The sequence below is a fragment of the Apus apus genome, chromosome 14 (assembly GCF_020740795.1).
Source record: "Apus apus isolate bApuApu2 chromosome 14, bApuApu2.pri.cur, whole genome shotgun sequence".
Lineage (NCBI taxonomy): Eukaryota > Metazoa > Chordata > Aves > Apodiformes > Apodidae > Apus > Apus apus.
The window spans coordinates 3,848,821-3,872,993 of record NC_067295.1 but is presented as its reverse complement, the minus strand read 5'-3'; the positions used below and the strand labels follow the sequence as shown (position 1 = coordinate 3,872,993).

Here is a 24,173-nt window from a genome sequence, read left to right as displayed (position 1 = left end):
GCACGATGGGAATCACCAAAGGGGCTGCACTGCTGGGAACTCATCGTTTTCTCAGTGCCAGAAGGGCTTGAGCTTTGTTGCTGCTGGCAATACCCTTTTTGAGCCCAGCATGGAGTGGGGGGAAATAACCCATCCAAGGGTGGCTGTCACCGTTTTCTCCTCCCAGAGAACAATCTTTTCTCTCAATCTGGGTCTTTAAATAGCCTGGTGAGTGGGAGAGGACTGATCCAGCCCTTCCCGCCCGTTGTTTTCTCCACGCCTGCCACTGATTGTCTCCTTTTTCATCCTGTCCTGCCGCTCTGCCTGTGCGTGCAGCAATTATGCAAAGTTGCAATCAAGGAGATGAATTAGCAGCTCGTCTTGGATTAATTAGTGATGGATGCATATCTCTTCCAACAAACAAGGCAGGGAGGGGAAACGCAAAGGCTGTGGGTATCCTCTCTGGGTTTTCTCCAGCTCTCCCAGGCTGGGTTAGCTGGTTTGGGGACAGGAGGGACGCACAGAGTAAGCCCTTGCAGGAGAATCGGGGCATCCACCTGGAAGAAGCTGTTCCTTGGCCTTGGGACAAAGGCTGGGTACCCCAAAGCTGATGCTCAGCTCAGCCCCTGCATCTCCCTGGAGCATTTAGATCCCAGTCCTATTGCAAAGCTTGGGGAAAACCCAGTTAATCCCTGTGGCCTCTAGTGCCAAGCTCCCTCCAGCACCAGGGACTTCTGTTCCCTGCAATCGGATTGCAACAAGCCCCTCCACTTGTATTGAGCAAATTCTCTGGCTACTCCTCACAGGCCCTGATAATCCCTGGAGTGTGACTCCAGCCAAGTGACAACATCCCTGGTTAATCCCCACCCTCTCTGTCCAAAGCTGGCGCTGCCGAGGGTGTTCCCGGTGCCAGCACAGCGCGTTCAGCCAGTGCTGGGAGCAGATCCTGGGGAAGGATGCAAAGGATGAAATGTTATTTAAATTCCCAAGAGGGAATTGCAGGCTGGGGAATGGCCTCATCTTCTTGTGAAGTGGAAGTGATGGATGTGCAGTGCTCCCAGGAGCACTGAGTGTGGGGATGGAGGGAGGGGAGAGTTCAGGTGTTTCATCTCTTTGCCTGGTCCCCTCCTCTCAGCAATCACAGGTGTGGTGTCACCCACCCCACCCGGTACAGAGGGGACATGGAAAGTCCAGGACAGGCTGGCAGGGTAAGCACAGTTTGGGTAAGGATTCAGGTTTTGGTGCTCCTTAACCAAGGGATGGCTCCTGGCTTTGCTAACAGGGATGGGGACAGCAGGGACAGCCACTTCCCACCATTCCCAAGGATTTGATGCTTGATGTTTCTGACAGTGTGGTGGGATGCAAACACCTGAAAACTCTCCTTCTTCTCGTGTCTGTAACAGTGATGACTGCTAAAATCTGACTTTGCTGGAAGGACAAGAGAAAAAAAAAAACAGCGATACACGGAATTTCTGGACTGGCCTCATCTGACATCTCCAAGCCAAAGGAATCAGCAGCCTCTTATTCCACCCAGCGGGATTAATCAGTGTTCGACCAGGACTCCAGGAGAGTGAGGTGAGGTTCTGAATAGCAAGGAGCTGTGGAGAGGCAGCCACAGGGTGTGTACTGGTTCATGGAGCTGAGCAAATCCCTCCTTGTAGTCTGGGAAATGCTGCTGGGATGTTCGTGCTTGTGCCAGAAGCCGTGGGGCAGAGGCAAAAATTCCTCTGGAAAGCTGTGGTGTGGGTGAGAGATGGTCTGTGGGTTGTGCTGTTGTGATGTGGGGGTGTAAGGGGGAGACCCCGGGGTGGGGCTGTGTGTGTGGAGGGGTGTCTGTGCCAGCTTTGCCCTCAGAGCATCGTGCCTGGCAGGTTTCCTCGGCTGTTAAAGTGGGTCAAGCAGAAACTCAAGGAGCATCCGAGCTCACTAACCTTGAGTCAAATAAAGCAGAGCTGAATTATTCAGGGCCAGCTTAAAAAATTCAAGAGCCCAGCAAAACTCAGGGAGAGCCCAGCTTAAAGGATGCCCCCCCGGCCCATGGCCCCATCAGACAGAGGTGGTTCAACCTGCCCATGCTCCAACAGCACTAAGGAGGGTGGACAATGTTGTTTGGGTCTAACACTGCCCTTGGGAAAGCACTCTGGGAGTTTATTCCTGATGGGTTCATCTCCCTGTGGACCCCACAGCCATCCAAGCCATAGAAGTATCTTTGGGTACCCCAGCATGGCCTGTTGCACCCATAACAGAAACAGCAGAAAGGGAACCTCCTTGTCCCCAAAAATGGGGATTTTAGGGGCTGTGTGGTTTAAAAATCCCTACCAAGTGGCTCATGTAAATTTAGGCAGGACAGTAAATGTCAGGGGCTTGTTATTTGCCATGAGGTGTTTGGTTGCAGCATCTCCCCATGGCTCAGGGAACACCAGGTGCATCTGGGAGCCAAGAAGCTCCTCTGAGTGTGGTGGCTTTTACAGGACACCCGTGGCTCTGTACCTGGGGCTTCAGAGAGGGAGAACCAGCTTATGGGGAGAACCCCTGCAGAAGGCAGTGAGTAATGCTGCCTGGCAAGCTCCGAGGCAGCAGGGCCTCACTGGTGGGCTGTGAAAAGGCAAGCACACATATGCTGCAGCTCCTCCTGCTCTTTTTGTAGGGCCCTCGCACCGTCTGGGTGCCAACCAGAGGCTGGGGAACCCCCATCACACTCGCCTCCTTAGCTTAAATTTCCAAGGCAGCTGGCAGGGGTTGATGGGGTCTGGGCAAGGGCACACATCCCACAGGGAGTGAGGTGCTGTGAGGTTTTACTATGTCTTGTAAACCCAGTCCTATCAGATTAGAGCCAAGCTAAGCAGCCCCAAAACAATCCCCCCTTCCATTCGTGCACTGAGCTGTGCAGGTGCTCAGCCAAGATGGGGGGAGAAGGGAAGCTGAGCCCCTGGCTCTGGGCAGAGCTCGTCACAGGGGTCCAGTTTGCTCTGATCCAAACTCCCGGCAATTTCCAAGATGGAAATTTCCACCTGGCCTGTTTTCCTCCCCGCGATGAGTTGGCGGGAACCCCTGTGCCCAGCCTGGCTCCCGGCAGAAGGGGCTGAAGGAGCTCAGCCGGTTTTCTCTCTCGTTTCCCCCGGCATGAGCAGCCGCGGCACGTCCCGCCGGCCCCGGGCGCTGATTTATGCACCGCGGCGTTTATTGTCTGCCCGAGGTTGGTTTGTTCATCCACAGCCCGGAGCTGCCGCCGCGGCGTGTGAGCAGGATGGGACCTTTCCTGCCGGGGCTGATCCCCTGGGCTCTCACCCAGCTCGGTGGGAGGGGGCGTCTGCTGTGACGCCCGCCCCCCACCCCCTTCCTGGCTGCTCCTATTCTTCTGTCTGTCCATCTATTCATCCACCCATTCTTCTGTCCATCCACCCATTCTTCTGTCCATCCATCAGTTTCTGTCCATCCCTCCAATCTGTCCATCCCTCCCTCAGCTCTTGCTGACTCTGACAGCCCCTCTGATGCCAAAACCGTTTCTCAGGGTGGGAAGGACCCTGTCCCTGCAAAGCTCAGAGCCTAAATGAAATTGCCAGGGCTTTCTTCCTAATTAATCTCTCTTTGCAATTAGCTCCAGGCCGTCAAAAATCCCCCTAAAGCTCCTATAGACGGTGTCTATAAGCGGTACCTATAGACAGGGGTATGAACGTGCTCTGTTGATTGGAAAAACCTTTCGTGCGGGTGGGGGGTCGGGGAGCCCCGGTACCCAGGGAGCTGGGGTGGGGGGGAGGTTGCGGAGGAGGAGTGAAGGGGAGGCGGGAGGATGCGGGGGGGCGGGAGGCAGGGCCGGGGCCGCCCCTGCTCCTCGCTCGCAGCCGCCGCACTCGCTGCCGGCCTCTCCCCCCGCTCCGCTCCCCCTCCCCAGCCCCATCCCCGGGAGGAGGTTCCGGCATGGCTGGGCCGGGGTCCGGCGGCCGCCGGTGCTGAGCGGGGCGGGGGCAGCGCCGGTGCCGCAGAACCGCATCGGCGGAGGGAGGTAAGAGCCCCCACCGACCTGTTGGGCACGGCCGGGAGCGGGGGGGGCGAGCTGTGGGGAGACCCCCTGGGAGCCCCTTGAACCCTCCCGGCTCCTGAGCATCCTTCCCCGGGCGCGGCCGGGGGCAGCTCCGTGTCGTCCCCCCCCTTCCTCCAGCGCGGAGCTTCTCCTCCAGCCCGAGGACGGGGGTTATTGATTTTCCCCCCGTTTATTGCAACTTCGCTGCTTGCGAGATGTCGAGGGACCTTTTTGTCAGGGCGAAAATCGCTTCTCTGCCGTGGTCGGCGTGGGGAGGGGGGTGGAATGTGTCTGCCCTGCCCAGGGGTCCCCAGGGGTGCAGCAGGGCTGTGGTCTCTTTGCTCTGTCCGGGCCCGTGGGTGCCCAGTCCCCGGGTGAGACTTCCCACCCGTAGCCGTGATGGAGGACCCTCCACCCATGCTCCCTTCCCACCCTTCCCCTCTCATCCCTCTCCAGAGGGGCAACAGGACCCTCCCCCGAACCCCCCCCCCCCCCGCCTGCCTGTAGACGGGTGTAAATCTAAACAGAGGCGAAAATCCGATTTCCTGCGGTGCAGGGATGCTCGGAGCAGGGGAGGGGACTGGTGCTGGAGGGCTGGTCCAGCACCGTGGCCCTCCAGTGTGTCCTGCTCTGCCTCCAGCATCCAGAAGTTTGGGCCACAGTAGGGACGAGGTGCTTCCATCTGGCGTCTACTCAAACTGGGATCCCCGCTATGGCAAAGCCCTGCAACAGCCCTACCTGACATCCCAGGAGATGCTTCCCGCTGGGTTTTATTGCCTGGGGTAGCATCAGGCTCGGGGAGGTGCTCGGTGGAGGGGATCAGAGCCAGCTGCTCCATGAACAATGGGATGGAGCAGTGTCCCCAGCTGAAGTGTGCCCTGCTGGGTTGTCCCACTGGCTGTGCTTGGGGACGGGGGATCCTGGGGCCCACACCAGGGTGGGGACCCCCAGCCTGGCCCCATCCAGGCCCCCATCAGCACTGTGGCCTGGGCCATGGCAGTGCTGCTCTGTGCCACTGGTCCCTGCAACGAGCAGATGTGTTTTAGCCTCTAAGATTGTGCTCACAGGGTCTGTGGGTACCACCTTTCCCACCCACCCTGAGGTCCCTCAGCATCCAGCCTGTCCTGGCAACCAGGGAGATGCTGGGAAACCTCTCTGCTCCTGCAAACACCACGTCTGGCAGGGAGACCAGAGAAATCACTGTAATTGGTTTTTCTTCCCTTGTCTGCCTCAGGCTGCTGCCTTGGAGGAGATTGATTTTTCCTCCCCCCCAGTTGGCTGGGTGGTCTGTGGGCAGCAGGCATGGGGCCTGGCTGGCATCTAGTGCCTGGCACTGGTAATACAGAGTGACCCCCAGGCTGGTCTCCAGGGCTGGGGCTGTGGGTGGCCCCAGAGGGACCAACTATGGCTTGGGTGGCTCTGGTAGGGTCTCTGGAGGATGGCAGTGGTTTGTAGGATGCATTTGGTGCAGACTCTCTCAAATGTGCTGCTGGGGTCCTTCCTGTGCCATGGACCCTCAGAGAGGCAGATCTTAAACACTCCCCTTAAAAGCCAGGTTGCATCCCATCCTCTCTCTGAAAAGGCTGCAGGAAAGGCTGACAAAGGGCATAAACCAGAGTCAGTGTGTGCTGCCTGTGGGGAGCAAGGGCTTCCTGAGGCAGCTGGAATCTTCCCCAGTAGCCGCCCTCCATTGAGTGGTTTTCACCCATTAATTTCTCTAATTACTTTTGGAAAGCGTGGTGGCATTTGGCATTGGTAGAGAGGCAGTGAGGTGTTGAGCTGGGCCAGGGTGAGTGCTGAGCCTTGAGGGTGGCTTGCATGGACCCCCCCCCACCCATCATCATCATCCCAAACCCAAACTCCTTCCCAGTGAGTCAAGGGACCCCCAGTCTGCTCAGGGAAAGCATCTTTCCAGGTGGAAAACACATGGGAGCCGCAGTGGTACGTGGGGTGGTGAAGGCTCAGGGCCAGCCACGTGCCATCTGTCCCTTGCAGACCCCTGGCATCCCCTAGGGGATGATCCCGGGGGTGTCACTGCTCTCTCTCCCAGCAGGGTCACCATGGGCTCGGTGGGAGCCGAGCGCTTCAAGGAGCTGAGCCCGGCGGGGACACCTGAGGGCAACGTGGTGATGAGCTTCAGCTTCGACAGCTACCAGCTGGAGGAGGATGAGCTGCAGAGGGGCAGCCAGACCAAGGGTGTCCTCACCTTCATGGAGCCAGGTGAGGGCAGGCACAGCACCCACCCTACTGGTTTCCCACCCATTTAAGGAGCTTCCTGGGATGGGTTTAATAGCCACAAATGGCCATTAATGCCATGAAATTGCCTCATGCCTGTTGGGGGTTCATGCCCTGGCTCTCCTGCCTGGCTCACCCCCAGCCTGTAGCTTCACTCTTTCCCATGCAGGGTTCAGGGATGCCCCTGGGATTTTCCCCAGCCCGGCTCCACATCCCAAGGCATCCCTGTCTACCTCCACACTCCTCCAACCCTTCCTCTGCCCTGGCTGTGGCTGCTACATGCCCTGCCTGGCTCTTGGGTTATTTGGCTGCTATTGAAACTTCTCAACCTCCAGAGCTCATGTGTTTTCCTGCCTCCTGGGTATCACATTGAAAAGCCTTTTTTTAGGGTAGAAGTTTCTCTGGATCAGGGCCATTTATTCATGGGACTAACCCTCATTTGCCACAAAGGATGTGGCAGCACCATTCATTGCCCCACGCTCAGGCTCTGCTGCAGGTCCCATGGGTGCAGCAGGGCCTCTGTCACATCTTTTCCCCTTTTTCCCCCTCCCCACCTTTTGGGGCAGCTTCTGAGGATCCTGAGCCCCAGGATCGATACCATGGGATTTACTTTGCCATGTTGCTGGCTGGGGTGGGATTCCTTCTGCCATACAACAGCTTTATCACCGATGTGGACTACCTGCACCATAAATACCCAGGTAGGTCTCCAGCAGCTGCATAACTTCCCAACCATCCTGAACCTGGGTAGAGCTTGGCCCTGTTTCCAGGGGAGTGGGACCCCCACCACCTCTCACCCCCTGCCTCTCCACAGGGACCTCCATCGTCTTCGACATGAGCCTCACCTACATCCTGGTGGCCTTGGTGGCTGTCATCCTCAACAACGCACTGGTGGAGCTGCTGAGCTTGCACACCCGGATCTCTGTGGGTGAGTGGGGGTCTCCACAGCCCCTGGCAATACCAGACCTATGTTGGCTCCCACCACCTGCCTCCATCTCCCACCTCCAGGTTATCTTTTCGCCCTGGGGCCTCTGCTCTTTGTCAGCATCTGCGACGTCTGGCTGGAGCTCTTCACCCGCAGACAAGCCTACGCCATCAACCTGGTTGCTGTCGGGGTAGTGGCCTTTGGCTGCACAGGTATGTGGGACAGCAGCTGGAGCTGGGACACACACAGCCTGAAAACACCCCCATCCCCAAAAGCCACAATCTCCTGGGACAACCTCTTGCTCTGATCCCTATAAAATGACCCTCACGTCCCTGCTCCAGCCCCCACAAACACACCTCGAGACAGGATGGGGGCACCAGCACCAAACCAGGCATCAGTCCCTGATTTACAATGGCTTTGCCATTTGGGCCACTGTGGTGGCTTTCCAAGCCCCAGCACCTGGTGGCCACTCCTGCTGGGAACAGCCATGATGGGGCATCCAGGGAGGGCCAAAAGCCCCTCCCCCCGGTTTGGGGGGCAAGAAGGCTGCTCAGGACAGCTGCAGCCCCTGGGACAGCACAGCACCTGGGCCCCCACTGGGTTTTCTTCCCCCACACACACCCTCCCCCTCAGCATTTCGGCTGCAGCAATAATCCTTCCTTCTCTCCTCCATGCCTCCTCCTGAAGTGCAGCAATCCAGCTTCTACGGATACACGGGGCTGCTGCCCAAGCGCTACACCCAGGGGGTGATGACGGGCGAGAGTGAGTACCTGCGTCTGCACCCTGTCCCACCCTGTGGCCTCGGGCTGGGGACCCTCCTCTACTGTCCCCCAGGGCCCTGGAGAGTCATATCCAGGGGGCCCTGCTGTCCCCAGCACAGCCTGGCCATGTTTGCCAGCAGATCAGGGACCTCCCCAGGGTGCTCCCCAGCAAACCAGGGTGTTTCATGGTTTGTAAATCACTTGCATTGCCTTGCCAGGCTGAGGTGGGGGTTTCTGCCAGGAGCTGGCTCCACTGCAACCCCAAAAATCATTGCTTGTAGATCCTCTATACATGGAGACATCACCACCATATGATGGGGGAGGCTGTTGGGGGTCCCCAAGCCGTGGGGCTTGGCAGGACCCTGTCCCAGTAGCTCTCCTGTGCCACCAGGCACCGCCGGGGTCATCATCTCCCTCAGCCGCATCTTCACCAAGCTGCTGCTGTCAGATGAGAAGGAGAACACGGTCATCTTCTTCTTCATCTCCATCGGCATGGAGCTGACCTGCTTCATCCTCCACCTCCTGGTGAAGCGCACCCGCTTCGTCCGCTTCTACACCTCCTGCTCCCACAAGGGCCTCCCCAGGGCCCGGGGGGCTGGCGACCATGGGACAGGCTACCGTGTCCACCACGATGTCACTGCTGAGGACGTCCAATTTGTAAGCCAAGGGTGGGTTTCCTTGACCTCCCCCCAGGGTCCCGCTCCCCACTGGAGCTCAGCACTGGTGTCTCTTCTCTCCTCCACGCAGGAGAACGGGCCACGGGGGCAGCCAAGCTCCCCCCAGGGCAGCCCAGGCCCTGAAGCTGAGCTGGCTGGCAGTGGCACCTACATGCGCTTTGATGTCCCTCGGCCCAAAATCAAGAGGAGCTGGCCCAGCTTCAGAGGTGGGTGGTGGGCTCGGGGGAGGGGGAGATAGGCCAATTTTGGAGCATTTTGTGGGGCAGGAGCCCTTCCCCAGGGCTTTGGGGAAGGGTCATCCCTTCTTGACCCACCCAAAACATGGAGCAATCGTGTCTTTGGAAGCCCCTGTTGGGCTGCAGCCAAGACTTACAGGCTCTGCAAGGGTCTCTGTGGGTTTTGGCTGAGCTGTGCTGCCCACACCTGCCAGACATGCTGCTCCACCGCTACGTCGTGTCCCGGCTCATCTGGGCCTACATGCTCTCCATCGCCATGACCTACTTCATCACACTGTGCCTCTTTCCCGGGCTGGAGTCAGAGATCCACAACTGCACACTGGGGGAATGGCTCCCCATCCTCATCATGGCCATCTTCAACCTCTCCGACTTCGTTGGCAAGGTAGGAGAGAAGCCAACTCCAACGTGGTGCAGTGGAGGTGTCCCCTCCACCGTGCTTCCTTTTTGTGTCCTCTTTCAAAGGGTCATTTCAACCCCACGGGTATCTAACTAATGTGAGATTACTCGCTTGCCTGGCTGAGGTTGGGCTCCTGCAGCACATGGTCCTGCCACCATGTCCTCTCCTCCTTGCTGGCCCATTTTGGGCACCATGTTGCCCTCCCCAGCTGCCTCGGCCTTGCTTCCATCATGGTCTCTGCCCTTCTTTGCAGATCCTGGCTGCCCTGCCCTATGACTGGAGAGGAACCCACCTCCTCGTCTACTCCTGCCTCCGTGTGGTCTTCATCCCCCTCTTCATCATGTGTGTCTACCCCAACGGGAAGCCCACCTTTGGCCACCCCGCCTGGCCATGCATCTTCTCCCTGCTCATGGGCATCACCAACGGCTACTTCGGCAGCGTTCCCATGATCCTGGCAGCTGGCAAAGTGAGCCCCGAGCAGCGGGAGCTGGCAGGTAGGACTGAGTCCTCCTGGGAATCCTATGTGGGGTGGCTAGAAGAGCCCGACATTCTTTGTCCCTTCCTGCAGGGAACACCATGACCGTGTCCTACATGACAGGCTTGACGCTGGGCTCGGCCGTGGCCTATTTTGCCTACAGCCTCACCAGTACGTCCCACAGCACCTGCTTCTACACAGAGTTCACCAACAGCTCCTTCACATCAGGGTACTGAGTCCCAGGGAGGGGCGATGGGGACAAGATGGGGACCTGCTTTCCACCATGGGCCCCAGCACCCCACTTGGCCAATGTCCCTCCCTGGGGATGGAGCCTGGAGCCAGAGACCTGTCCCAGGGTAGACAGGGACCAGCATCCCATTGGCGTGGGACTGATGCATCCTCAAACAGCCTGTGATGCCCAGGCAGGGGTACTTCTTGGGGTGACATTCCTCCCACCCCAGGGATGGTCCTGTTGCTCTTGGGGGAACCCCATCAGTGATGTGCAGTTCCCTGGTGGTGGAGACAAAGGGGTAGGGGTTGGGGTGGGGAGGGAAGGGGTGTGTCTTCTGTTTGAGCCAAGCCATTCCCAGGAGGAAACAGATTCTGCCAAATCCCAAAGGGACTAAAACCAGCACTGGGGAGGAGGGCGATGGAGGGCTGAGGAGGAGGATCGAGAGGAAGGAAATGCTCCTTCAAGCCCCAGTGGCTCTGGGAAGGTGAGTCCCAGCTTTGATGGTGCTGCAGGTTTTCACCAGTGGCTTGAAATCATGATCCCTCCCCAGACATGCCAATCACTGTGGGAAGGAGCCAATTCACTTCTGCTGGTTGGAAAAAAAAATACAAATGTGGTGGTGGGATTTTTTTTTTTTGTTGCATGTCATTTTGCCTCCCTCTAACTGCAAGACAGGCAGGGTCATTCCTCCCCCCACCCCCTGCTGTGGGTTTGCCCCATCACGAGGGGACAGAAGGGAGTCTCAAGGCCATAGCACTGCAGATGCCACCCATGGGTCACTGCTGAGCTTCAGGATTTATTGCAAGGGACGTAAATGAAGCTGATGCCAGATTAAATGTCTGCAACAATGCCTGGTCGTGGCTGCTGGTGCTGGGCTGAGCTGACAAAACACACACAGCACAATGGGTGCTGTCCTGTGGGGTGTCCCTTGTGCTGCTCTCCATCTCCAGGATCCCCTCTGTCACCTGGAGCAGCTGGATTTGGCACCAGATCTGATCAAGCCCCTGCCAGCCTGAAAACTGCTGCAGAAGTGCAACACCTTTGCAGGCAGCAAGCAGAAGGGGCTGAGCAGAGCAGAAACCATTTGGAGATGATGTCAACCTGAAAGGCTGCAGCTTTTTGGAACTGGCTGCGCCTCCCTGTGCCAGGAGCTGGTGGGTGTCACCTCCCAAGGAAGCAAAGCCCAAGGGCCAGAGGTTGCAGAGAGCGCCAGACTTGGCACCCATGACCCAGCCCCACCAGCATCAGAGGGTCCCACCATGCCAAGTGCCCACCTGGTTGAAGTACAGCTCACCCCAAAAGGAGCAAATTCAGCATTCCGCCCTCAAACCATCATCCCTGTGGGGCTCAGGGTACAGGAGTCACCATGACCATGGCTCCCCCAAAGAGCCACAAGGCACCTGGGCTGGGTCCTCCCCTGACCACGAAGCAGGAGGGTGAGCCAAAAAGCGACCATGGCCACCAAGGGCTTGAAAAACTCCACAGTCAGGACAAGCAAGACAAAGAAAGATGCTTTGTTGGGTTGCTTTTTTTTTTTTTCAATTAATTTTTTTTTTTTATGAAAAAAGATCACACCGAGTTCTCCAACAAACAGAATGCCAAAAAAAAAAAAAGCCGTTTTAAACAAAACATAAAGGAAACAAAAACAAAACAGGAAAAAAAAAAAAAAAGAAAGACAAAAACCTGGCTCTCCTTTCCTCTCGATTGTCTGAAATATCCTTGTGTTCCATAGAAGGCAGTGGGTTTTAAGTGCTTTCTATTTAACATTAGCATAAAATCTCTCTCTCGCGCGCTCTCTCTCGCTCTTTAAAATATGCTCACACAATTTGCTTCTAGTACAGTACACTTTGAGCGGGGGGGGGGGGGGAAAGGGGGGTGTTGTGTGCCTGTTCCCAGATCATTTACAATCACAATCCAACAGGAAATAAAAAATAATATTCTAAACGTCAGACTGTGTTCTTTTCTGTAGTTGGGGGGGTTGGGTTTTGTTGGGTTTGTTTTTTTCCTTGTTTGTTTTTTTTTGTCTGTTTGTTTTTTATAATTTCTTTTTTTTTTTCACAGTTTTAAAAAGTTTATATTTATATATATATATTTATATTTATATTTATAATTAAAAAGTTGAATCCATTTAAAGACTTATAATACAGGAGGGCTAAAGAGTCTTTTGGTACATTAAAACTGTACAGGCTAGAACCGTCACTATCCGAGGCGCCGGTGGCCCGGGGTGGAGATGGTACAAGCTCAGCACCATGTGGTTCATTTAAAGGACAAGGAACAACTTCCCAGGGGGTTTCCCTGTCCCCTGAGTCCCAGCCTCCAGTCTCTGGTATGCAGCTGGTACCAGGGTAGATAGTTTCCAATCTGTCCTTGTCTTAAGGATCTCCCCACCGGAGCCTGGGCCGTCGCTCCCGGGCCCTGCTCCGTGTCCTAGCGATGCGTAGTGCGAGTCGGTAGTTGCAAAGAAAGGTCAGTGCGTCTCTTGGGAGTTTTTGTTTTAAGTGCAAGGATGTTGCATCATTGCTTGGTTCTCCTCTGGTGTCCCCTCTGGCCAGCTGCAACCTTGGTGAGGCAGCAGTGATGCCATGGGCCCGATGTGTGCCTCCTCAGAGGGAGGAGGTGATGGTGGTGGCTCTCTGGGAGCCATGGGGAGGGTGGCAGGCTGGATGGAGCAAGATGAAGGGTCCCCTCCCCGAGCCCAAGGTGGCAGTGGGACTCTGGCTGTGGCAGACACGGCTGGGACTTCACACTCCATCCCCATTCCCTTCAAATGAGGGGTGAGGGCTTCCCAGCAGCTCCATGTCTCTGCTGGGCCAGGGATGCTGCAATCTCCTGTGGTCTCCTCTGTTCCAAGCACAGAGCAGTGGCTTTTTCCAGTCATCTCCTGTCCCCCTTCTCTGCGCCTCAAGATGAGTTCTTTACTCACCAAGTGTCACCCTCTCACCATGCACTTGCTCCCCTCGTGCCTTTCCAGGGCAGGAGGGAGGCAGAGGGATGGGAAAGGTGGGTCCTCACTGTTTCTTAGAGGCAGTGGGAAGGCAGCACCCCAGACTCGATGTTGTTTCATCTTCCAGCCAGCTCCTCCCAGCCCTGAGGACCTCTTCTGCCATCTCTGTGCTGGGGCCAGCTCTGCCCCTCCATGCCCCACACTGCCAGCCAGGAGCCTCCAGGGAAAGGCAACGGCAAAAAGGCGCTGAGAGGATAGAGACGAGATGCCGAGAGAGACTCATCTCCTTTCAGTTTCACCCTGTCCTTCCTAAAGGGTCATGCAAAACCAAGCAGAAAAGGGAATATAAGGACGGAGAGGAGCTCCCGCAGAAGGCCAGCAGGTGTCCTTCCACATGCGGGTGGCTTCCGTGGTACTGATGGGGGCAAATGACACAAAAGGGATCCCTCCCGCTGGTGAAATGATCACGAGACCCATGTGCTTTCCTGGACCAAAAGGAGGAAGGGAGAAGTTGGTCAAGTGTCACCTTACTTAAAGCCACTTCCAGAAGAGCCCTGTGGTTCAAGCACCACCACCACCCAACGGCATCTTCCTCAAGTCCTGTAGCTGCTTCCCCCAACCCCTTTCTTCAGCCCTCTCCTTCCTCCTCATGTCTCTCGCGCTCTCCTAGCTGTAGTGTGACACAGAAGTCATGAGCACTGAAAGAAACAATCATGTCGTCTGAACAGGCACGTCCTCAGGTTTGTCCTGTCCCTTCCCCGGGGGTGGCACATGTCCCCTGGGAGGTCAGCAGATGACAGGGACCCCATCGGTGTTGAAGATCATGCCCGTAGTGGGCTCATAGGTCCCTGCAAGGTAGTAGAGGTCCTCACTGTCTTGGTATTTCTTTGTCTTTAGCATCTGCTCATACTGATCCAGACCAACAACAAGACACTTGTGTGAGATGGTCTGGACATCATTTTCATCCACGTGAGAGGACTGGTAGAGGGCTCGCTGCATTGCAGGAACACAAGGAGGGAGATGGAAAGAAAAGGAACAATTAAATCTCAGCACTTACAGCATCATCTTCAATCTGCAGCAAAAACGTCCATCGTAACTGGGCAGGGCTTGTGCGCACGCTCAAGGAGAACTCCCCACTCATCCCAGCCCAGAAGAGGGACACAGGAAATCCACGGCTACTCCCAGCCTCCCAGAAACACCCATCCAAAGCTGTGGACTTAGCAGCCAAGGCAAAAATCAAGAGCCAGAGAAGCTCAGGGGCATTTCCCCAGCAGCACTTGTTATTGGGTCCCCAGCATTCTCTCCCAGCCCTCCCCCAATCTCACCAACCTCCATAAAGTCCTTCCTCTGGTTGGATGCCTGCAAAGCTGTGGACAGACTCCTGCCCGACTTCTGATCCCAGCGCTGTGCCCAAGAGGAAGAGAAAGCAGAAAAGCAAAGCAGGTGAATTAGTTCTTTTTTAAAGCTATCACTTCCTGCCCACCACAGAGTCACAGAACGTTAGGGGTTGGAAGGGACGTCTAGAGATCATCTAGTCCAACCACCTGTTACACCCATCTCTACAAACTCCACCCATCTGCAGCCACCAGTAATAAACAGTAAGAGCTGATTGCAAACCACACTGTGCACATGTGCAAAATTCAGTGTTTCTGAGCACCAGAACAGTTGTTTTTACACTGTAAAAAGCCTCCACCCAGCTCTTCACAATCTTTTTGGACCAACACAAAGCCTTTTACTTCCTACTACAATAAAACCCACCCTTCCCCTACTCAAGAGGTAAACACCAGGCCTGTCCACAGCACAGGCAGCCCCCACAACATGAAACGATGGGGCCACCCCCATTATGGCACCAGTAACACCCTAGGCCATGGGTGCTTTCCTCATCCTTGGAAGCGAAAGGGAACAAGCAGCTTTGCAGCCCTCTCAGCGAAGGAGACCAGCCTACCTTGCCTTCGTTGAGTTTCTTCCCAGGGTTGGTTTCTTCTGGGTGATAAAACCACTTGACTCGGACCACCATGTTGTTCCCCCATGACTCCCACATGCTCTGGATGCGGCCGATGTAGGGCAGGTTGGGGCGGCCGGCGGAGAGGAACACCGCGCAGTCTCCGATGCGGATTATCTCCTTGCCCCGGACAATGGCCTTGTAGAAAAGCTTCCTGGCCTTCCCTTTCATTCCTCGTCTCTGCCAAGAGAGGATTGAGCAGGTGAGGAGCCATGGATCAGCCAGGTCTCCCCCACCCACCATGGTTTGCCCTGTCCCGCATCCCACCCTTCGCTGTCAGCAGAGCTACAGCATCCACAGGCATTCCCAACAGAAATGGGGCAGGTCGCTTCCCTAGACACAGTGAAGGCCAACCCCAACATCCTTGCAAACAGGAGACCTTGTCTGGGGACACACCATGCCAGTACAGTTCCACCACCCCAGGAGAGAGGAAAAAGCAGGGGTAGGAGGCACCACCAGGCAAATGCCAGTGCTGAGCACTACGGATCAGTGGGACAGGCTCTGGTTACCTGTGTGGGTTTCCCAAACCACTTCCACAGCTGCCGTGCGGGGAGGAAAGCAGCGATCTTGGGCCTGTTCTCCACCGAGGGCAGGCGCTGGCGCTTGGCCAGCTCCTTGGTGGTGGGCAGGTGGATGCCCTCACGTTTTTTGGGTCTGCTCTTGTTGCTGCTCTGCTGCGGTGCCGGCGGCTGCACCGGCTGCTGCGCCGGCTGCTTCTGGCTCTGGGGGTGGGAGGAAGCACGAGACTTCCCTGCCTGCTTGGTTTGCTTGGGTGGGAGGGTTTGCTGCACCGAGGAACTTGGCTGGGCCTCAGCTACTTCATCATCAGAGCTACAGGAGGAGTCTTCATCTGTAGTGGAAGAGGAAGAAGAGCTGGAGCTTGATGAAGAAGAGGTCGATGAGGCTGAGGAAGAGGAGGAAGAGGAGGATGAAGAGGAGCTGCTGCTAGAAGATGAAGAGGAGGAGGAGTTGGAGGAAGACAGAGGGGTGGATGCTCTTGAGCTGCCTGAGCTGCTGTCCTGGGCTTCCCCTTGGTTCTTCTCAGCCTCCTCTTCTCCTTCTGACTCCGAGCTGCTGTCACTGCTGTTGCTCTCAGACTCCTCCACAGCTGCCGGAGCTGCTGCCTTTTCTTCCTGGTCCTTTGAAGCACTGAGACTCTCTGCTGAGCCATCAAACTTTCCTCCAAAGCTGGCAGAGGAAGGGTCTGCCTCAGCTGCTTTGGCTCGGGAAGATTTCTGCTTGCCCTCCGCACCCACAGCAGGAGAATAGCCCAGCCCCAAGAGACTCTTGCTGTCTCTGCGACTGGCCAGGTTTGAGTCCTCCAGCATCCTCATCGCTTCCTTCATCTTCTTTGTCTTTGGAGACATCACACCCTCATGGTCCAGCTTGATCAGGATTTCATTGTCATGCTTCCTCTGAGCCTTGACCATGGTGCCAAACTCCTGCGTCTCTTCTGCGGGCCGTCCTTTCTTGGCCTTGGCTTTCGACACCGAAGCATCTCCGGAGCCGAAGGCTGCCAGCGTCCCCGGGAGGTCACCGTAGGGTTCCGAGCCCAGGATGCTGCCAAACACAGCAGGCTGGTACGTGGCTTGTGGGGGGCTGTGCAGCTTAGTGGAGATCTTCATTTTGCTGGCTTTTGACCGCTTTTCCTCTGGGGGGGCAGGGGAGGCTCCTGTCGCCAGCGGTTGCGATTTCCGCGACCCCTTCATGCTTGGCTTGGCCAAGCAGGCTGGCTTCTCTGGGACTGCAGAGGGAACCGGTGAAGACTCAACCTGGTCCTTCTCTTCAGGCAAGGCAGCCTCTTCTGCAGAGAGGAAGAAACAGAAAGACATGATGGTATCCATCCAGATGGGCTTTAGTAGCTCAGGCACAACCAGGCACCAGTGCTGTGGGAAACTGCGACAAATGCTGACCAGTCTCTGGCCAAGAGTGGCTTGCTCCTGACTGCTCAGATATCCCCAAAGAGGCACAGGTCCTCATTGCTCACTGAACAGCCATATTAAGCAGTCTGGCCTGATTCCAGCACCCATTAGCATCTGCTGGGCAATGCCCAGCAACACTGCTTCAACTGCAGGGGAACCAAACTGCAAAACTCCTGCATCTTTGGCCTTCCTGGTGGCTGCTGAGATGCTCAGCTGAAAAAGAGACATTGCTCTGCAGCCCTGACTCACGGAAGGAGGCTCTGGCAGTACAGAGCAGCTTCTGAGCCAGCCTCCTGCAAACTGCAGCCACAGCAGAGCGAGCTGATGCATGGACGCTCTGCACTCAAGCAGTGCATCTAGTCCTCTCAACATCTTGCCCCACCTGGGGCAAGTGAGTGGTAGGAATCTGTGCCAGGACTCTCTCAACTCCAGCCCTGGCAGTAGTGACAACCTACCAGCTTTCGCCTTGACACCTGGCTTTCTCCCTCGGCCTTTGCCCTTTGAGACAGGCTCCTCTGACCCCAGTGTAGTTCTCTCTTTTCCTTCTCCAGTGTCTTTGCTGGATTTACGGCTACGGCGCTTGGTGCTGGGCACCAAAAGGGCCGGGGAAGGCTCAGCACCTGGAACAGGTCAAAGAGATGGTCAAATGCAATCCAAGAATACATAACACAGGTCAGATAGGTAGATAGGTAGGTATATGTAAAAATAACACAACGTAGGTTAGATATTAGGAAGAAATTTGTCACCACGAGGGCAGTAAGGTGCTGGAAAAGGTTGTGCAGGGAAGTTGTTGATGTTCCCTCCCTGGAAGTGTTCAAGGCCAGGTTGGATGAGGCTTGTGCAGCCTGGTCTAATGTAGGATGTCTCTGCTTATAGCAGGGGTGTTGGAACCTGATGATCTTTAAGATTCCTTCCAACCTTAACCATTCCATGATTCTATGGTAACACAGAGATGAGGTAGGGAATGTACCCCTACCAATTCCACAAAAGGGACTGGGCCTTTTTCCCCTGTGGGTTATATGCGACCTCAGCTCTGCATGTCAGTAATTGACAGTATAATCTTTGTGATTGGAAGTCTATGACCTTGGCCCAAAATTTCAGAGGCAGATGGCACAAAACTCCCTACATTTCATAGTGGGAAGTGTCATGCAAAAAAAAAAAAAAAAGAGCAGCAAGACTCACACTGGATCTTGTAGTCAGGTGGGAGAAGCCGGATGTGAGACAGTGGGATCCGTCCTGTGTCCCCATCATCAAACTCTACTGTGATGAGATCACCATCTTCCTCCAGGTCCAGGGCTCCTGTGGGTTAGGGGAGTAGAAGAAGGGATTAGGGACAAACATCAGAGTACAAACCCCTTGTCAGGGAATGGGGACATGGGGAAAGACAGGGATCCTGCACAAAGGATCCCGTCCCCACCTTTCCTAGGCAGTGCAGAGAGAGCACAAAAGGCTCACTCTGCTACAAAGTCCCTGATAACACTAAACCAGCAGATCCAGTGCAAAAATTCCCAGTCAGCAGAACTGCTGCAGAACAACCACTCCAGTTTTCCTCCCTCTTTGCCTTACTTTCCTCTATTCTTGCAGAAATTCACTTGTTTTCACCGCAGAATCTTTTTGTTTTCCTACCTGCATTTTGTAACTCCTCTCTGCAATCACAAGTTGCTTTTCATGTTCCCTCCAAGAGAAATAAGCTGTGTTCCCAGCCTCCCTTCTCGCATCAGCATAACTGCTCTGTAACTCCAAAGTAATTCCTCCCTTACACACACAATGTGACCAAGAGCCCTAAAGCAAGACCAGCCATGGTAGAATTGTCCAGGGTTCTTCACTGGTTTTTTACCAGGACCAAATGGGGGTGCTGATGTGTCAGAGGCAAAGCTATGACTGTGCAGGTAATTTAAAAACCTCCACAACCTCAGAAATCCTCAGTGTCTGGAATTAATTCTGACTTTTTGAAGTATGTTGTATTTCCTTGATATTTTAAGCTCCTAAATTGTTCAGACCTCTTCCTACAAGAGCACATCTCCTGGACCAACAGGATGTTACTGAACCAGAGTCACAACTGAGCTGAGTATGACCCAGAGGAGAGAAATGGGCCAGGTTCTGACCTCCAGGACACTCACAGCAGACCTCAAGGTTTCCTCAGACAAGCCTGACACCCTTCAGGACACGCAGGACTGAGACAACCCTGGTTCACAGCACAGAGCAGCCAGGGTGGCCTTACCTCGGACAACTGTCCCTGGGTAGAGGCAGCGGTACTGCTGGCTCCAGTAGGCTGCAATCCTGGTGCCCTCGGGCAGGAACCGCACCGAAGGTGGTTTCACATCGATGATCTGCTCAGGGCAAGAGGAAACCAATTACTGATGTTCTTGGCACCAGCAGAGATCATGCCACCACACTTGGCATGTAGCAAAGCAGCTGTGGAGAAGGCAAGGGACTGCTTCCCTGCTGAAAAACAGCCTCCTGTGTGCTCACAGGGCTGGTGAAGGACTGTCCCTTCTGGCACAGAGGCCTAGTGCCCACTGCCAGTGGGGGAGCTCAGCCATGGGGCAACCACCCACACCAAGGGGAGCTCTGCCCAGTCTGGCCACAGAAGCAGGACCAGGGCATCCCTGCCACCCCAGCTGGGGGAGGAGGAGGCTTCCAGCTAGCCTACCCACCCCAAAACAGGGCTCAGACACCAAGGACAGACACCCTTTGGCCTCACATACCGCCTCCTGCAAGAGCTGCTCCAGGCAGTAAATGTGGGGACGGTTTCCCCTCTCACCTTCCACCACCACACGGTATCTGAAACAGAGAGGCCTGGTCAGACACTGCACACAGAAGACATCACCCCCATCAGCTAACACCTCCCTCTGAGCCCTACCACCAGTTTAGTTGAGAGCGTTTAATCAGAGGTAATTGGATTTTCCTCAATCCTGATAAACCAGACTGAACTTTCCTTCCCTCCCTGCTAGACTCTGTCAGTCTCTCTCCAGTCAGTTCTACACAACCCCCAAATCAATCCCTGCATCAACTACGTCCCTGCTCACCAGCAGAGCCAGGGTGGACTCAGCAGCCCCTCAACTCACATGTCAGGTGAATGCACTGTCTTGACGTGGCCCGCATAGAGCAGCTTGTCATCCATGGGGATGAGGACACGCAGCCCGTCCTTCAGCTCATCCTTGTCAATTATGCAGGAGCGGGGAGCTGTGAGGTGTTGGAGCAAGGTGGGCATTAGAAAGCATCACACATGAAAATCAAGAGCGAGGGGAGAAGGAAACTTCATACTCCCAGCATCACCCTTCCCAAGGAAATGGCCAGTAAGCCCCTTGCAGAAAGGGCTTGCTCTGGCTTGCTCCTGGCAGAGGAAAATTTTGCCCTTATGGTGATAATGAAAAGCCCCCCCTTCTTGGTAATAATAATAATAATACACCAGTAAATGAAAATTGGGCAACTCAGAGAAAAGACTTAATCTAGATGTCACAGTTGGCCGCTCTGATAAGGTTTGGCTTTGGCAAGCCAAATTGGACTGGAAAAGTGGTGTCTCCACCCCAAGGTCTAGCAGCTTTGGATGAGGAAAGTGTGAAAGCAGCACAGTTCTCCTGCAGGCAGCCCTGGGAAACCCACCCTGCTCCTCTAGCTGTACCATAAGCCCCCAGCCCCTCCTGCCCTCACCTGGTGTGGGTGGTCTCTCGACCAGCATGCTCAGAGGGATGTTCTCATCCTCTGAGAAGCTGCTGTCTTGGTTGGGTTCAAAATCCTCCTCTGCTGCCATGCTCTCCATGAGTTTGCTCACAGCTCCTCCTTTCCCTCGGTTCTGCAGGAGAGCAAGCAGCACATCAGCTGGATGACAACAGGCAACAGTTTAATCCCACCTCCCCTTCCTCCAGCAACAAATACCCTGAGGACACTGGGACAAACTTGTCTCCATCCTCAGCAATTTTAATCACACAGAGAGTCAAGTCAGTGTAATCAAACCCACTTTTTGGTTCAATACAGACCTCTCGTGTTTTTTTCTGGCCCAAGCACCATTGACAGTTAACCAAAAGCTACTTCACACATCCTAGCCACATCTCACTCCTGGAGGTAACGGCAGATGCTGTGGAGCAGACAGCTGTAGCTCTGCTCTGCATTCACCATCTCTCTTCACCTGAGACCCTGTCTTTCCTGACCAGGCAGCAGGCACTGTTCCTGTATCTTCTCAAAGCCCCACAATCCCTTTCTTGCTCATACACACAGACCATAAGCACTACTCTAAAACACCATGTGAGAAGATGCAGCGATGTGTGTTGTGACAGGACACGGGACACAGCAACGGAGCAGAAACCAGTAAACTGGCTCGTCCACTGCTGAGCAGAGCGACTCCATCATCATCTCCTTGGTCCTTGCTATTAATCAAAGCTCTCCCTCCACCGTGTGGCAGCCTCAGAGAAAATCCTGCCTGCTCATTCATTTGGGGGATGAAGGCAAATGAACGCCAGATGGTAGCAGCAGGTACTACAGGATTGGATGTTAGGTTTCTCAAACCAGCATTTTGCTGTAACGCACCCAACAAAACCTGGATGTCTGTCTTCCCTCCCTCCCACTGCAACAGTCCACGGAAAGAGCAAGACTTTTCCAGCCACCCTCCAGTTCACCCAGACTAGATTCAGTCCCTCACCTCTTTTTTCACCTCCTTGGCTTTCACCTTGGCTTTGCTTTTCTTGGTGGAGCTCAGGGCATTTGCGAGGCTGACACGAACATCAGATGGGGAGCTTGGGATGCCAGGAGGAGACATGGATGAGGAGGAGGAGCAGCAGGGTGTTTCTTTACCCTTCTTCCGCTGCTAAAAATAAAAAGTAAGCACTCCCATCAATAAAGACAAAGTTGGTAAAGATCTGGGCCCAGGAAGAGGGCAAAGGTGGAGCAAAGTAAGCTGTGCACAGGTAGGATGACATTCAGCCAGCAGTTAGTTCATTGACTGCACCACATACTACACCTCCCAGCTCTGCTTTCAGGCCTCACACAGTTTGGAGAAGAGCTTTTCATTACCCTGTAGAGCAATTCCTGCTCATCAAACCTTTCTCCAGAGAGCCCCAAGAATTTCCCAGCTGGTCTCATGTCACAACTAACTTGTCTCACTCTTCCCACCACCAGTGCTCCACCATTAACACTGCCATGAACTGAAAAGGAGCCCGAGGGATCTGAGCTTTCAGCCAAGACTGTTTCCAGTCTTCTGCTGTCTTCTGCTGAGACAGAACTCAGCTCTCCTCTCCCTCAGCAGAGTTAATCACCCCCCTCACCCTCAGCTCCCAAGGGTTGAACACCAATTCTGCCAGCACATTCCTCACCTTGCTTAGTTCCTTCCTCTCCTTCCCCTTGCTGCTCTCCTTTTTGGGGCTCATGGGTGCCCCCTTGCCACAGCGGCCAGGCTTGGAGATAGGAGTGGAGCTGGCAGGTGTTGTGGGGCTCAGCATGGCCGAGGACATGGTGGCATCATGGAGGAAGATCCGCTCACTCCGGCGCCGGTTCCACAGGTCGTCATCGCTGGCCTCCAGCCCAAACTCAAAGCTCAGGTCCTTGGGAGACTTGAATTTCTTCAGCTTGCGGCCTTTCTCAGACCCAAGCTTGGCCTTGTCAGCACTCCCAGATCCGGAGTCCAGGCTGCTGGGTGCCTGGCTTGGTGGGATGCTGCTTCCCTCCAGCAGCCCCTTCTTTCCCCGCAGCAGCCCCGAGGGTGACTTCTTCCTGATCTTGATCTCACTCTCTGAATCTGTGTATTCAAACTCTGTCCCTAGGTGCAAAGGATTAACCATCAGTCAAAGCCTTGGCTAAGCCAAGAGGGGCCATATCCTGCTGGAAGCCTTTGGGCTCCATAGGACATGCCATGCCCGTTCAACAGAGCCTTGGCTTGCTCCTCTTTCCAATCCCCACATCCCTCTGATCTGCATTTCCACCCCTGGCTCCCCTGCCCCAAAACAGAGCCCACCCATTCCATGCCGTGTAATTTAGTGTGTTCCCTGCCCCCATCTTCTCCCTTCTCCCAAACCAAAATGCTGCAGGAAAGTCCTGAAAAGATACTCTCAACATTCACCCCTCCAAAAAAAGAAGTTGCTTGGATGAAGTAAAATACAAACCCCACAAGCTGAGCGTTCCTCCCCTCCTGGTGGGATTCCTCTCCAGCCTCACCTTTGTTTCAGGAGAATGATTTCTTTATCAAATTAAATAAACCTATATTTCAAGCTTATTTTTTCCCATTGGCCAACAGACACCACAGATATTTTTATTGGCTCAAGTAACAGCCTTAAAATCAAGAGAGATAAATGATCTTTTGTCTGTCAGAAATGGAAATCCCCTCACACTGGCCTCTGCTCAGCACCATGGGCACAGCAGTTCCCAGAGGCCTGAAATATTGCAGTCACACCATGATGTTCACCATTTTCAGTGTGTTTCTCTCCCCAGAATCTGAAGAAGGAGAGCAAGATCATACGTTTCCAGAGGCAGAAGGGAAACTGAGGCAGGACCTACACACCCAGCAACACAGGTAGAAGGCAGGCATAGCACAGTGGCTGCACAGGTATGAAGTCTATGCTGAACAGGAGACTGAGCCTAGATTTTTTAAATCCACTTCTTTCCCAGGACACTGGACCTCATGGGATGACACAGCACCTCAGAAGAACCCAGTTTTCCTTCTCAAAAAAAGAACATCAGCTAAAAGTCTCTCTTTTATTCTCCCCCAGCCTGCTGTGGCTCTTCCCTCTCTGCACACACATCTCCATGACTCTGCCTTCAGACCAACACGGTCTGAAATCAGGCCTCACTTGGCAGAATCTCATCTCAAGCCCAACAGTGCACACGCCCTGCTGTGATAACCACTGCTTGCAGAAGACCCTTGAGGAAGGACATACAGGACTGGACAACATTCTCATGGATAAAGGTACAAGTATGGAGAGCTTCTTCTCTCAGTCTCTCTCTCTCTCAAACATGCTCACTTTCCTGGGTGAATTCAGTCTGCAGGAACCTGCTTCTCATCTTCCACTCAACCCTCTTCCCCTGAGACAGCCCCAGCATGAGCAGGGCCTGTCAAAATCAAAGCTGGCAAGGCTCAAAATGAAAAATCCCCTGGAAATTACAACACTCCTTCTCCTCTCTGCCACATGAGGCAATTTCTAGATGCTTCCAGTTTCAAGGAGGGCAGGTTACAAGACAATACATTCTTAACAGAGGCTGTTGGAACAAGTTGGCAAAAGGCTAATATAGGATGGAAACAGTGCTAAAACAGGCTGGGCTCCCAAGAAGACATCATTTTCCATTCTGAAGTATGCTATAAATTCCATTATCACTTAATAAATATTAATGGAGAATTTATAAATGGAGCCCATATAGATCTGTCTGACTGGGAACAATGTCAT

At 54.6% G+C, this 24,173-nt stretch overlaps 2 protein-coding genes across 12 annotated transcripts in view; one reads left to right on the top strand and one right to left on the bottom strand.

Annotated features, from left to right (window-relative positions):
* Positions 1-1,387: 1,387 nt before the first annotated feature.
* SLC29A4 (solute carrier family 29 member 4) lies at positions 1,388-11,412 on the top strand. Of its 5 annotated transcripts, none has more exons than XM_051631774.1 (11): positions 1,388-1,554; positions 6,054-6,220; positions 6,802-6,933; positions 7,047-7,160; positions 7,241-7,369; positions 7,845-7,919; positions 8,310-8,575; positions 8,666-8,801; positions 9,026-9,213; positions 9,482-9,722; positions 9,797-11,412. In XM_051631774.1, the coding sequence occupies exons 2-11, from the start codon at positions 6,061-6,063 to the stop codon at positions 9,937-9,939; spliced, it is 1,584 nt and encodes a 527-aa protein (XP_051487734.1). In that variant the 5' UTR covers positions 1,388-1,554; positions 6,054-6,060; the 3' UTR covers positions 9,940-11,412. The 5 variants fall into 5 exon arrangements, with proteins under 5 accessions (XP_051487734.1, XP_051487735.1, XP_051487738.1 ...); XM_051631775.1 differs by having other exon boundaries at positions 6,051-6,220; XM_051631777.1 differs by lacking the exon at positions 1,388-1,554 and adding an exon at positions 3,952-3,982 and having other exon boundaries at positions 6,051-6,220.
* Positions 11,413-11,434: 22 nt separating this feature from the next.
* TNRC18 (trinucleotide repeat containing 18) overlaps positions 11,435-24,173 on the bottom strand; it is a 56,399-nt gene continuing 43,660 nt past the window's right edge. For 5 of the 7 annotated variants that reach the window (XM_051631766.1, XM_051631772.1, XM_051631771.1 and 2 more), the window contains 12 exons: positions 22,113-22,555; positions 21,443-21,607; positions 20,458-20,599; positions 19,872-19,989; positions 19,512-19,587; positions 19,025-19,133; positions 17,986-18,102; positions 17,259-17,423; positions 15,391-16,685; positions 14,825-15,061; positions 14,209-14,283; positions 11,435-13,872 (listed from right to left, as the gene is read on the bottom strand). In XM_051631766.1, the coding sequence (XP_051487726.1) occupies positions 13,666-13,872; positions 14,209-14,283; positions 14,825-15,061; positions 15,391-16,685; positions 17,259-17,423; positions 17,986-18,102; positions 19,025-19,133; positions 19,512-19,587; positions 19,872-19,989; positions 20,458-20,599; positions 21,443-21,607; positions 22,113-22,555 (3,149 nt within the window). In that variant the 3' untranslated portion in view covers positions 11,435-13,665. The remainder of the gene's footprint in view (positions 13,873-14,208; positions 14,284-14,824; positions 15,062-15,390; positions 16,686-17,258; positions 17,424-17,985; positions 18,103-19,024; positions 19,134-19,511; positions 19,588-19,871; positions 19,990-20,457; positions 20,600-21,442; positions 21,608-22,112; positions 22,556-24,173) is intronic. The other 2 variants (XM_051631768.1, XM_051631769.1) reach the window with 2 other exon arrangements.